Raw genomic sequence first — 12,076 nt, 5'->3', positions numbered from 1 at the left:
TGAAAAAATCTCATGGAAATGTGAAACAATCAACCAAAAAGCACAAAGGGACCATTGATTAATACCTGCTCTGCTCCAGCAAAAGCATGGTAGAAGCAGGAAACATAAGTCATGATAGCTCTTTCATCAGGTTTGGGAGTGTTCACAATATCTACAAAAGGAAGCGGGTGGAGGAAAGAAAAGAAAAAAAAATAGAGGCGTAGAAACCAGGCTGAACAAAGAGAAGCACAAAATGGTTGTTACCCTGTCTTGTTTTCTGTATGCTAAGCAGGTATTGGCCCACAGCTATGTTCTCTGGAGACAAAGCTGGAATAAATGGTGTGTGAGATTTATTGGTGCTGACAGGGAAAAAAAATCAATATGCTGAAAATCAAACTGAAGTCTTGCAGACAATGAGGTGGAATTTTTTTTCTTTGAGGAAGGCTGGATCTTGCACCCCTATTCATGCACTGTAACTCACAGGAGTAAGCCCATTAACTTCAGTGAGACCACCTGCATGCATAAGGATTACTCACAACAGTAAAGCTGCAGGATTGCATTTAACAATTTAAAATCTGTCCTGTTAACTAAGATATGTAAAAGACAAGCTACATAACTCACAGAATTTTAGCTGTTTTGACCTGGGAAGAACTTCTCTATAGAAGAGTAGCTCAAGCTTGCAAAAGTATCTGTTAGCTTTTTAATACTATATATCAGTATTCCTAGAGTGACCATGTGACATTTGAACTGTGTTCAATTCTCAGTTTCTCTTTACAGTAGAACCTCAGAGTTACAAACACCTTGGGAACTGAGGTTGTTCACAACTCTGAAATATTCATAACTCTGAACAAATTGTTATGGTTGTTCTTTGAAAAGTTTACTATTGAACACTGACTTAATACAGCTTTGAAACTTTACAATGCAGAAGAAAAATGCTGCTTTTAACCATCTTAACTGAAATGAAACAAACACAGAAATAGTTCCCTTACCTTTTCAAACCTTTTTATTTTAAATTTCCCTTTATTTTTGAGTAATTTACGTTTAACATAGTACTGTACTGTACAGTATTTGCTTTTTGATTTTTCTGTCTCTGCTGCCTGATTGCGTACTTCCAGTTCCAAATAAGGTGTATGATTGACCAATCAGCTTTTAACTCTGGTGTTCCTAACTCTGAGATTCTACTGTATTTATTTTTTTGCTTCTATTTGCTGAAATACAATTCCAGATTTCCACTTAGATGTCTGTATATGATATTTGTGTCTGCATCACATATAATAAATGCCTTATGCTGCTGTGCATTTGCACATACATTAAAATGCTAACACTTAAAAAAATCCTGAAAATATAAAAGGGGGGTGTATTTTCTGAGATTTTGCTATATTTTTGACATCTACATTAGGAATAATATCCAGGGTTTCTGGCATGGTGGTGGAGATAATCTGACTGCTGTTGGGATCTCTTTTTTCCATTTGAGTTGGTTATTTTCATCTTGCTCTTTAAACATTGATTCAAGTCAATGCACAGAGGTTTCAATTAGAGGGAAGTATGTCTGCTGTCCAGTTCAGTAACCAACTATTGAGATCCTACTTGATATTACTAGTAAAGATACATAATAGTGGGACAGAAAAATATGTTTCCGGAAAACAAACAAATGGCTAAACTTCTATTGACTATACAGAGACTGTAGTGCACAGAGAAAATTAGGCAAAAGGAAATGAGGTCTTGCTCAGCTCTAGGATGCTCCCCTAATAACTAGCGGGGGAAAGATCAGAAGAGAAGAAAATGCTAAAAAAAAAACCCACAGAAGGTGAAGGGTGAGATCTGATCCATCTTCTACAACCTCACCCTCTGAGCACCCGCAAATGCATGGTAGTAACAGGAAACATAAGTCATAATGGCTCTTTCATCAGGGCTGGCAGTGTTTACTACATCTGTGTAGAAAGAAGGTTAACTGCTCAGATAGTCTAATGGCAATATATTTCCATCTGATGATGACTCCACTTCACATGCTGCAAGGATTTAAAAACAACAACAACAAAAAAACCAACCCAAGGTCATTCCGGTTGCTTTCATTCACTCATATCAATGCTGATCAGACTTTAGGAATCAATAAATGAACAAATTGCTCTACTTGAAATGTTAAAAATATCCGAATATCTAGGATGTACAGGCTTTGCCACATTCCACTGTTTTGTACAAGATCCAATTTTCAAGAACTATTGGGGAAGGTTGGCAGAAGCAGACCTCCTGAGATCAATTCTGCTTTCATTTACACTTATGTAAATCCAGAGTAACTTCAATTAAGTCACTAGACTTACTCACTCCAGAGTTAACCATGTGTGAATGTAAATAGAGTTTGTCATAGTAACTTAGTTATGGATGTAAAAGTGCATGTGAAGCATGTTAAAACAGTGTCCCTATATTCTGCCTGCCCTGCTCTATGTTCTCATGAGTAGCAGAGTATTGAACTGTATCCGACACCTGCAAAACAAGCACACATGTGCTATTGTGATCCAGAATAAATCTAGTACTCAGAAAAGCTTTGATTTTTAACAGTTTTGCATCCTTTGAGCCAGATTCTATTTTAAGTTAATCTCAACATAAATCATAATAGAGTTTAGCCTCTTATCTTGGAAGGCTGATGGATTTTTCATCATTATGGGAGGAAATAACTAGAATGCCAGTTAGGATATGACTGAAGTTTGGGCACATTGACAGTGATGGTCCTTTTAACACTCTGCAACAGATAAGGGCAGAACGTGACTAAGCATTTCATACTGATTATCAGTGAAGAGGCTTTTTGAACGGCATTAGCACCAACGCAAAAATGCCCATAGTAGGGTTGGTGAGATGACCAGGGAAAGCAGATAAAATTTCTAAAGTTAACTGTAGGATTTTATAAGATAATAACCAATATATTTCATAATTCAGCATCAGTTTCTTTTATTTTACAGGGGTTAAGAATGAACTTTTGAAAAGGATATATTAAAAGAATCTGAAAACTGAAATAAAAGCTGACAGCACATATTTGGATATTTCACATATTCATGATTATTCTAATAAAGTATATTTTTTCTTTTAAGGTGTAAAATGGCAGGATAGGGAATACAATATTTAAGGAAGCTGAACAAAAAAGAAAATAGTAATGGGTATTCGTATCTATGAATAAGGAGATGGTAGATATGTTGAATAATTACTTTTCATCTTAGTTTACAGAAAGAAGGACAAGGTGTTACTTAAAACAGGAGTCAGATTTCCAGGAACAAAGAGAGAATGAATTTTGAAGCATGAAATTGATGCTAGAAATCACTGAGTGATTCAGGTGGGGTTTTCAAAAGCACCCAGTACTAACTCTACTGCCATTTATTTCAATGGGAGCAGGCAGGCCAAGACTGAGTGCTTGGGAACATTCCACCCATTGAGACCAGTCAACTGACAAGATACCAGATCAGAATTAATATATTTAAAGTAGCAACTTTTCATATTTTGGCTCCATTCATGCCCAAACTACAGATTAGTTAGTTCCAAGAGTTACTTTAACATCATCTTCATATTGTTTCTAGAAAGACTCTGAAGTGTTTTTAAAGGACTCAGATATGGGACTACTCATTAAAACTGATCATTTGGAAAAAATACAAATAAAGGTTTTGTTGTTGTTGTTGTTGTTTTAAACAACAGTAATTTCCTCAACTTCAGCTTCCAGCATGGGTAGCACATGTTCCCAGCAGTATATTTGGGAAGGACTATATTAGCTATAGTTCTCCTTTTAAAGTCTTGATTTCAGCAGTATACAATGTTTGAGTGTTTTTAAACTGTTAACATCTGTGCACCATCTTGTGTTACAGTTAGATTTTAAGCTCTTTGGGGCAGCGACTGTTTTTTTGTTCTGTTTGTATAGCTCCTAGCACAATGGGGTCCTGATCTAAGATTGGGACCCTCAGTGCTACTGCAATATAAATAGTAAATAATAATATTTAACAGAACAAAAAAGTGTGAAATTCTCCAGCAAACAAGAAACTAAAAAGGAGGAATACACCTCTACCCCAATATAACGCGACCCGATATAAGACAAATTCAGATTTAACGTGATAAAGCAGCACTCCAGGGGGGTGGGGGCGGGCACTCTGGCAGACCATAGCAAGTTCGATCTAACGTGGTTTCACCTATACGCGGTAAGATTTTTTGGCTCCCGAGGACAGCGTTATATTAGGGTAGAGGTGTAATTTGAAAAGGAACCATAAGAAAGAGGCATCATTGTGATGATTCATGTATAAACAATCTTGAAAAAAAAGTATGTACAAGGTGACAGGTTTTACTGCCTACTTCTTATTCAAGGTACATAATAAATTTTAGCTCCCACCTTCTGCATCCAGCATCTTAGGGATATCGAGATGTTTTTCTGCAATTTCCATTGCAAGGTTAATATTTCTTAGAGGGTCATCCTGCATGAAAGCAAAAATTAGAACCAGTTAAACACCAGATGTTTTTCTCATAGCAAGAAGGGTACAGTACGTATATTGAAGATTATTCTGCCTGATACAAAGACTAGATTTTCCTCACTGGAAATGAGTCCTAATTAATGCTTTCAAAAAAGCTGAGCTCATAGATATAGAGCAGCAGTTCTCAAACTGTGGACTGGGACCCCATTTTAATGTGGATGCCAGGGCTGGCTTAGACTTGCTGTGGCCTGGGGGTGAACCTGACGCCTGAATCCCACTGCCCAGGGCCAAAGTGTTGGGGCTCAGGTTACAGGCCCCCTGCCTTGGGCTGAAGCCCTGGGTCTACAGCTTTCCCACTCCCCTGCCCAGGGTGGTGGGGCTTGGGCTTTGCTCCCCCCCCACACACACCTGGGGTGGTACGACTAAGGCGGGTTCAGGCTTTGGTCCCCTCTCCTGGGGTCATGTAGTTATTTTTGCTGCCAGAAGGGGGTCACAGTGCAATGAAGTTTGAGAACCCCTGATACAGAGTGAGTGAGTGAGTCTGTGCATGTGTACACACGCACGTGTATATGTATAATGTGTTTCTACCTTTTCAAGAGAAAACATGAATAAGCTATGAGATAAGATTAGGTATCCATTGTTAATTGGTTCTGTGGGGACACAAACATTATGTATTCAATATACACGTATATTATGATGAATATCCGACATATATGCAGAATAGCACAGAGACGTGAATTCTAGCAAGCTCATAAGCTGACTACTGGTCAAGCTCATATATAATGATGAACAAGCACAGAAAAGCAAGAACAACTAATCTCAGAAATGCACAGAGAAGCCACTTTAGGCATAGGAACCCTACTGAAATCTAAGCTGCTTTTCTGAATGAGTAACACTTTTAAATCTTGGTTTGGATATGACTTGTTTTTATTGTGAATGTACATATAACGTGGCTTTCAGAGGTGCTGAGAACCTACAGCTCCCATGGATCAAGCCAATGGTTTCCTTTTTGTTTTTTGAAGAAAAAGGAAAGGGAACAATAAGTGAACCCCAAATCAGAAGCATAAGTTCAATGTCTCTAATTATAGGTGATGACTACTGTTGGGTTTAGTGCAGGGGTAGGCAACCTATGGCACGTGCGCCGAAGGCGGCACACGAGCTGATTTTCAGTGGCACTCACACCACCTGGGTCCTGGCCACTGGTCTAGGGGGCTCTGCATTTTAATTTAATTTTAAATGAAGCTTCTTATACATTTTAAAAACCTTATTTACTTTACATACAACAATAGTTTAGTTATATATTATAGACTTATAGAAAGAGACCTTCTAAAAACATTAAAATATATTACTGGCATGTGAAACCTTAAATTAGAGTGAATAAATGAAGACTCGGCACACCACTTCCGAAAGGTTGCCGACCCGTCACTTAGTGTCTCAAATTAGAGGAATATGCTCCTTACATTACCTTGATATCTCATATTGAAGTCTTAGGGCATGTCTACACTGCAAAGAAAAACTGGTGGCACCAAATCCGAGGTTAATGAGGCTTGGACTGCAGGGCTAAAAATAGCAGTCTAGATGTTCCTATGTGGGCTGGAGCATGGGCTCTGAGATCCTCCTCACCAGGTTTCAGAGCCCTGACTCCAGCCCAAGCAGGAATGTCTATTTTTAGCACTGCTGCCTAAGCCCTGTGAGACCAAGTCAATTGACCCAGCCTCTGTGACTCAGTGTTGCAGGTTTTACTTTGCAATGTAGACAGACCCTCAGTGTTTCACATTAACAAAACGCTCTTTGTAAGAGGTCTTGGTTTCTGAAAATGCCATTATGGGTGGAAGACCTTGTCTTTAGAAGAGACACAGGTTCTCCTAGTAGATAGATCTGTTCCTTGCAGGCAGTATCCAGGTCTCACGCTGGGATGGAACTGCTATCCTAGAGAGGGGTCCTGATGTCTCAAGTAGGCTTGGGTTTTTTTCTTAAATTAGTGCAAATAGTGAGTTTTAAGTGATACTGATTATTCCAACTTTCATAGAAGTCTGTACTTCACACATCTTCTGAGTATGAGGTATTAAATTTTCTGCATATTATGCATGTGTTTCCAAAATATAAGCAGTGTTCCCAATGGTACCTCTTTCTAGCAAATATATATCATATTAATCAGTCAATTTTAAAAACAATATGTTACGAAGAACAGTTTGCTTTTGCCTAGCCTAAAGATTTTGGCTCATTTGTATATTATTATACACAATAGCTGCATTTTCTAACTTTACTAGCAAGTGTATTTCATTTAGCAGGTTATATCAGCTGCATCATTTCAATTAAAAGGCACTTGAAATGTGGACAATATTTAAAATCTATTGAAGTTCATTTTTGGATAAATATTTATGTATATGCAACACCATGTATATACAACATGGGTTAACGGCATGTACAAAAACTGTTACAGATACGAAATACATATAAAAACCAGACTAAATCTAAGTGAAACCTATTGACTAATTTGAGATACTTTTCTTATAGATGAGTGATAGACACCTCCCATTGGTATGTTCGTTGTTAAATCAATTATTGATCAAAGCTCTGAAGACCTGAGAGCAGATTTGTTTAAAATTATAGTGAATCCTGACATGCTGGGAGATATCCATCACCCATACTGTGAAATAAAACTACAAGCCACAGTAGTTAAAAATCTCTGTTGCGGCTACAGAAATACCTCATCTAACTTGTCATAGTCAAGAAGATCAGGCCTGTATCTATGGATAAGGGCACTGAGGGCAAGGCCATCCTTCCAGCTACAAGAAGTCCACACAAGATGCACAGATGAGAAAAGAAAAGAAGGCATGCAGGAGAAACCGATATCATGCCAAAAGGAAAAACACCAAGACAGTTGTTAATACACGCAAAACAAGTAGCCAGACAGGACAGGAAACATGCCCAATGTTAGGATCTTTCTGCATGTGACTGACATGGGAGTCTCATCAAGGCACATTTGTTCTGTTCTATCTTCCCACCACACATACATATATAAGATGGTTTTACTATGGAAGTTTTGTACACTGTGGGTCAAGGTTGCAGCAGGCCTTCCAGAAAGTTAGCATCTGTTATGCATAAGTACTTTTTAATGCACAAACAGGTTGTCTGTTACATAGTGGATATGTTGGTACAAAAAAAAAATTTGCTGGCTGGCAATTTTGACATATTGGTTTAGATTTGTAATTGGGGTAGAACTGTTCTAGGAGCACTGTAAAGAACAAATAGGGGGACCAAGCAGCTGTCAAAAATCATTAACCATAAATAAGATGAAATGCCAAATCCTGTTCCTCTTATTCACCCAAGTAAGAAGAGTAGGACTGAGCTCAAAATTAATACTTTTCAAATGCCTTAGTATTCAGATTAACATTTTATGAGTTTAAGTTAGCGTTATAAATCGATTGACTATTTATTATTATGCACCTCAGAGGCCCCAGCATAATTTTTTAATACTTATAAAACTGAACTAGCTTTATAAATCATTTCATTTTAGTTCATTTTTTTCCTTCAAAGCTTTCCCATAACAGTCAATTCCTTTGTAGAATCTATTTATTATGGGGAGCAATGAAGAATCTAATCTATGATTTAACAGTCTCTTTCCCAAATGAGAAGTGTTTGGTAGCATCTAGCAAGTTAAGACAATGATGGGGGTATGTTTACACTGCAATAAAAAACCCACTACACCAAGTCTCAGAGCCTGGATAAATTGACTTGGACTGTCAGGGCTCAGGTTGTGGGGCTAACACTGCAGTTTTTAGCCCTGCAGTCCAAACCAGCTGATATGGGCCAGCCACAGACATGTCATGGATCTTTTGGAGCACTGCATACATGCCCATGAAGTCTTCTCCCTGGCTGGCACTGAAAGAGACTTCTAGCTGTATTCTAATTTTAGAGCACAGGAAATTAACAGTAAATCCCCACAAACTGGGATGAAACAATTGTATTCCTCTTTCTTTTCTAGCATTGTTCATCTGTTACAATCTGGCACATGATTGCCCCTCATCCTCACACGCCCTAACATAGTTATTCATGACCCTGATAGATGAGATTTTTAATTTCTTTTCTATTGAAGACTTTCTAAACTAGTAAAGCCACCAATTTCAACAGCAACACAATCAGGCCGCATTTGCTCCCTCCATTCTGCTATGATCAGACCCATTGTGAGAATAACAAACTCCCCTTGTTCTGTAACCTAGTGACGTTAGGGCACTATGATGTTTATGCTTGTAAGGGACACTGGTGGAATTCTGTTAAAAACAAAGTAACAAGAAATTAATATTTTCTTTGTGAACTTTAATTTGTAAGTCTTGTTCTTTCCTGCTATAGATAATTTATTACCCATATTCAAGGGCAGAATTTGCACTGCAGAATTTTATCTTTAGTCATTACTATGGGCATGATTCTCTACTGCGATAGTTCTCAACTAGGTGTCCAGGGCCCACTGCAGGGCCACGAGCAGGTTTCAGGGCAGGGGCTGGCTCGGAAAAAAAAGGTTGAGAACCTTTACTATACTGCTTTGTGCTTTCCTTTACACCAGTGCAAAGTGGGTGTAAAACACTATCATCAGCATGAGTGGGGAATTCTGTTTTATTAAAATTTCACACCCACTTTTCACTGGTATAAATGAGTTCCCAAAATGCAAAGCAGGGGAGAATCAGGCCAAGTATATGTAACGTTAGCTGCTGAAGTGGGGCAGGGAGAGGTGGAAGGGAGGAGGGAGTGTCCTTCTTCCTCAGAATCAGTTTGGTCAGGAGCCTGGAAAACCAGTCAGAGGGCTTGTCTACATTACCTGCTGGATCCATGGGCCACGTCCAGACTAGGGTATTAAAATCGATTTTAGATACGCAACTTCAGCTACGTGAATAACGTAGCTGAAGTCGAATTTCTAAAATCGAGGTACTCACCCGTCCAGACGGCGCGGCATCGATGTCCGCGGCTCTCCATGTCGATTCCGGAACTCCGTTCGGGTTGATAGAGTTCCGGAATCGATGTAAGCACGCTCGGGGATCGATACATCGCGTCCAGACTAGACGCGATATATCGATCCCCGAGCAATCGATTTTAACCCACCGATGCCGCGGGTTAGTCTGAACGTGGGCATGGACAGTGATCAGTTCAGCAGGGGTCGATTTATCACATCTAGTCTAGACACGATAAATTGATCTCCGGTTCTCCACTAGAGCGAGAGGCGCAGGTGGAGTCGGCAGGGGAGCGTCAGCAGTCGACTCACAACAGTGACGACACTGCAGTAAGTAGATCTAAGTACGTTGACTTCAGCTACGTTATTCACGTAGCTGAAGTTGCGTAACTTAGATCAATCCCCCCCTCCCCATAGTGTAGACCAGACCAAAGTTAGTAAGCATTTCTCAGTTCATCCTTAAGGAAACATGCTAAGCAAATAGGAAGTGAAGCAGATCACTGCAGATCAGCATGCTGTGTCACTCAGACTGATGACCTTATTTAGCTTGGAGTAGTCAATAAGATCAGGTCGGTGTCTGTGGATAAGTGCACAGAGTGCAAGGCCATCTTTCCAGCTTTACAACAAACAATAAAAAATAAAATGGAAAAATAAGTTAATACAATCATTACATTGGACAGTTTGACCCTCACTTAATGTTTTACTACATGCCTGAAGGGCCATGTTGCATCCAGATAATTAAATCTCATGGGTCCACCTTCACTGTGTGGTTCTGTTAGTAGCCCGTATACTCACTCTTCTATAATCCATATATTCCTGATTGCCCTATAGTCATCTTTATACAGTGTATGTCATGTAAAATGCGACCTGAGTAGAAACTGGTTAGCTTCTGTGATACTCCAGGACAAAAGAGGATATAGGTTCTACTTTCAATGCATGTGCATAACCCTCCAGTATATTTATGGTCACATGCATATCAAGGGACAAATGAACCCCTGAAGACTTGGCTAACAGAACTTGCTTGTCCAAGAGTCTTTTTCAATGTCAATTATATCATGCAATTATAACACCACAACTGGGCTTTTCTCAACAGAACATACAGTAGCAACAGAAAAAAAGCTTAATTTATTTAAACACTTTTTATGTAGAATGGGTCTCATTCTGAATGTTGCTGAGCACCTACAGTTCCCCCTATCTTCAGTGGAAGTTTCAGATGCTCAGTACTTCTCAGGATCAGACCTTATAACAATAATGGACCCATCACTTAAATCCATTTAGGGATCATGTCAAAACTAATTTACAGACAATTGATCCTGCAAGATACTCCATTCTGGTGGACCAGTTGGACTCTGCATGGGCCCAGGGATCAACTTGTGTACAACAATTTGTAGGATTGCAGCCTTATACTGTACAAGACTTTTGTAATACTAAAAGCTTTTAGAGGTTCTGCTAACCTGACTTGAAAACGTACAAGCAAAGACAATTCCCAGATAAAGATTCAATACAAGTGTTACACATAAAAACTTCTGTCATCCAAAAGGTAAAATTCAATCAAAATAAGCATAAATTATTTTAAGAAAACCTTTTCCCTAACCAAAGATACATGCAATAATGAAATAGTTTGGAACATACCCTGTAAAACAAGAACTGAAGATAGCATAATCTATACTTTGAATATAAACTTGAATTTACGTCAGGGTTCTGTCAATAAAAACTTTTTTCCCCATACATTGAATGAGCCAGTATACACCAGTTTAAACATTAAGGGCCAAATTATGCTCTTAGTTACAACTGCACAACTGAGAGCAGAATCTAATACAAAACACTTGTATTTTATACCTTGAAATAACGTGATCTTACCTAAGATGAAAGTTCTGAATGTTCACATTTCTGTAAGGAGCAGTTTTCCTTTGACACCACAGCAGCAGACCTTCTTTGGCTGAAGTCTCTGTAAAGGACACCAGAGAGAAAAAGAAAGAATGAAAAGGAGCTCAGGCAGACAACTTACTTCCTATTATTTTAAATAATATTCACAAGCTGGAACTTGTTACCATCTGCTTGGGGGTGGCTGTGCAATAGATGTTGATGGTCTCAGTTCGTTTCCCCAGGGTCAGCTGTCAACGTCACAAAATTGCCACCACCACAATTGGCACCCTTGTTGGCAGTCTCAACACATAAATCAAGGACTAAATAGATCCTGGAAACTGAACTTCATCTCTACCATCTAGAGATGGTTCCTCCAGGTCTATCATGACACTCCTGGCAGGGCAGTGTGGGAAGCTTGCATTACCACTGCTTGTACATTATATCCTTTAGGTGGAAAGTAGAGATTAGTTTCTAGAATTGTCAGTGACACTTTTCACAATTTAAAACTGATTTAAGTAGACAGACATTTGACCAATAATACAATACAGCCAACATGTGAAAATGTCCTTCATACAAACTGCAAGACACCTTCCAGAGTTGAATACAATTACTTAGGGACAGTAAAACAAACAAACAAACAAAAACACTAAAGCAGTAGAAGAAAATAAGAGATACAGAAAAGGAAAAAAAAACATATGTACTCAGAACAGATTTGCAAAGAGGTGGAGAAGTAGACAGATACTGGATGCTTGCTCCAGAAGTCAGGAAGTTCAGAGAGCTGGCAAAAGTGTACAGTGAAGAGGCAAAGATTAAGCTATGGCTTGATGTTTGGAGGCAGCAGAATTCG

At 38.8% G+C, this 12,076-nt stretch overlaps 1 protein-coding gene across 2 annotated transcripts in view; it reads right to left on the bottom strand.

Annotated features, from left to right (window-relative positions):
• Positions 1–12,076, bottom strand: part of ACTN2 (actinin alpha 2) — a 97,906-nt gene that overhangs the window by 37,284 nt on the left and 48,546 nt on the right. The window contains exons 5-8 of one of the 2 annotated variants that reach the window (XM_030556963.1): positions 11,224–11,311; positions 9,901–9,979; positions 4,340–4,421; positions 1,825–1,910 (exon numbers count right to left, since the gene is read on the bottom strand). In XM_030556963.1, coding sequence (XP_030412823.1) covers positions 1,825–1,910; positions 4,340–4,421; positions 9,901–9,979; positions 11,224–11,311 — 335 coding nt within the window. Of the gene's footprint in view, positions 1–65; positions 152–1,824; positions 1,911–4,339; positions 4,422–9,900; positions 9,980–11,223; positions 11,312–12,076 lie in introns of both variants that reach the window. The other variant, XM_030556962.1, reaches the window with a different exon arrangement.

The sequence above is a fragment of the Gopherus evgoodei genome, chromosome 3, assembly GCF_007399415.2.
Source record: "Gopherus evgoodei ecotype Sinaloan lineage chromosome 3, rGopEvg1_v1.p, whole genome shotgun sequence".
In the NCBI taxonomy this organism is placed as follows: Eukaryota; Metazoa; Chordata; order Testudines; family Testudinidae; genus Gopherus; species Gopherus evgoodei.
The sequence above is the reverse complement of the archived record's forward strand: the minus strand, read 5'-3'. Positions and strand labels throughout refer to the sequence as shown.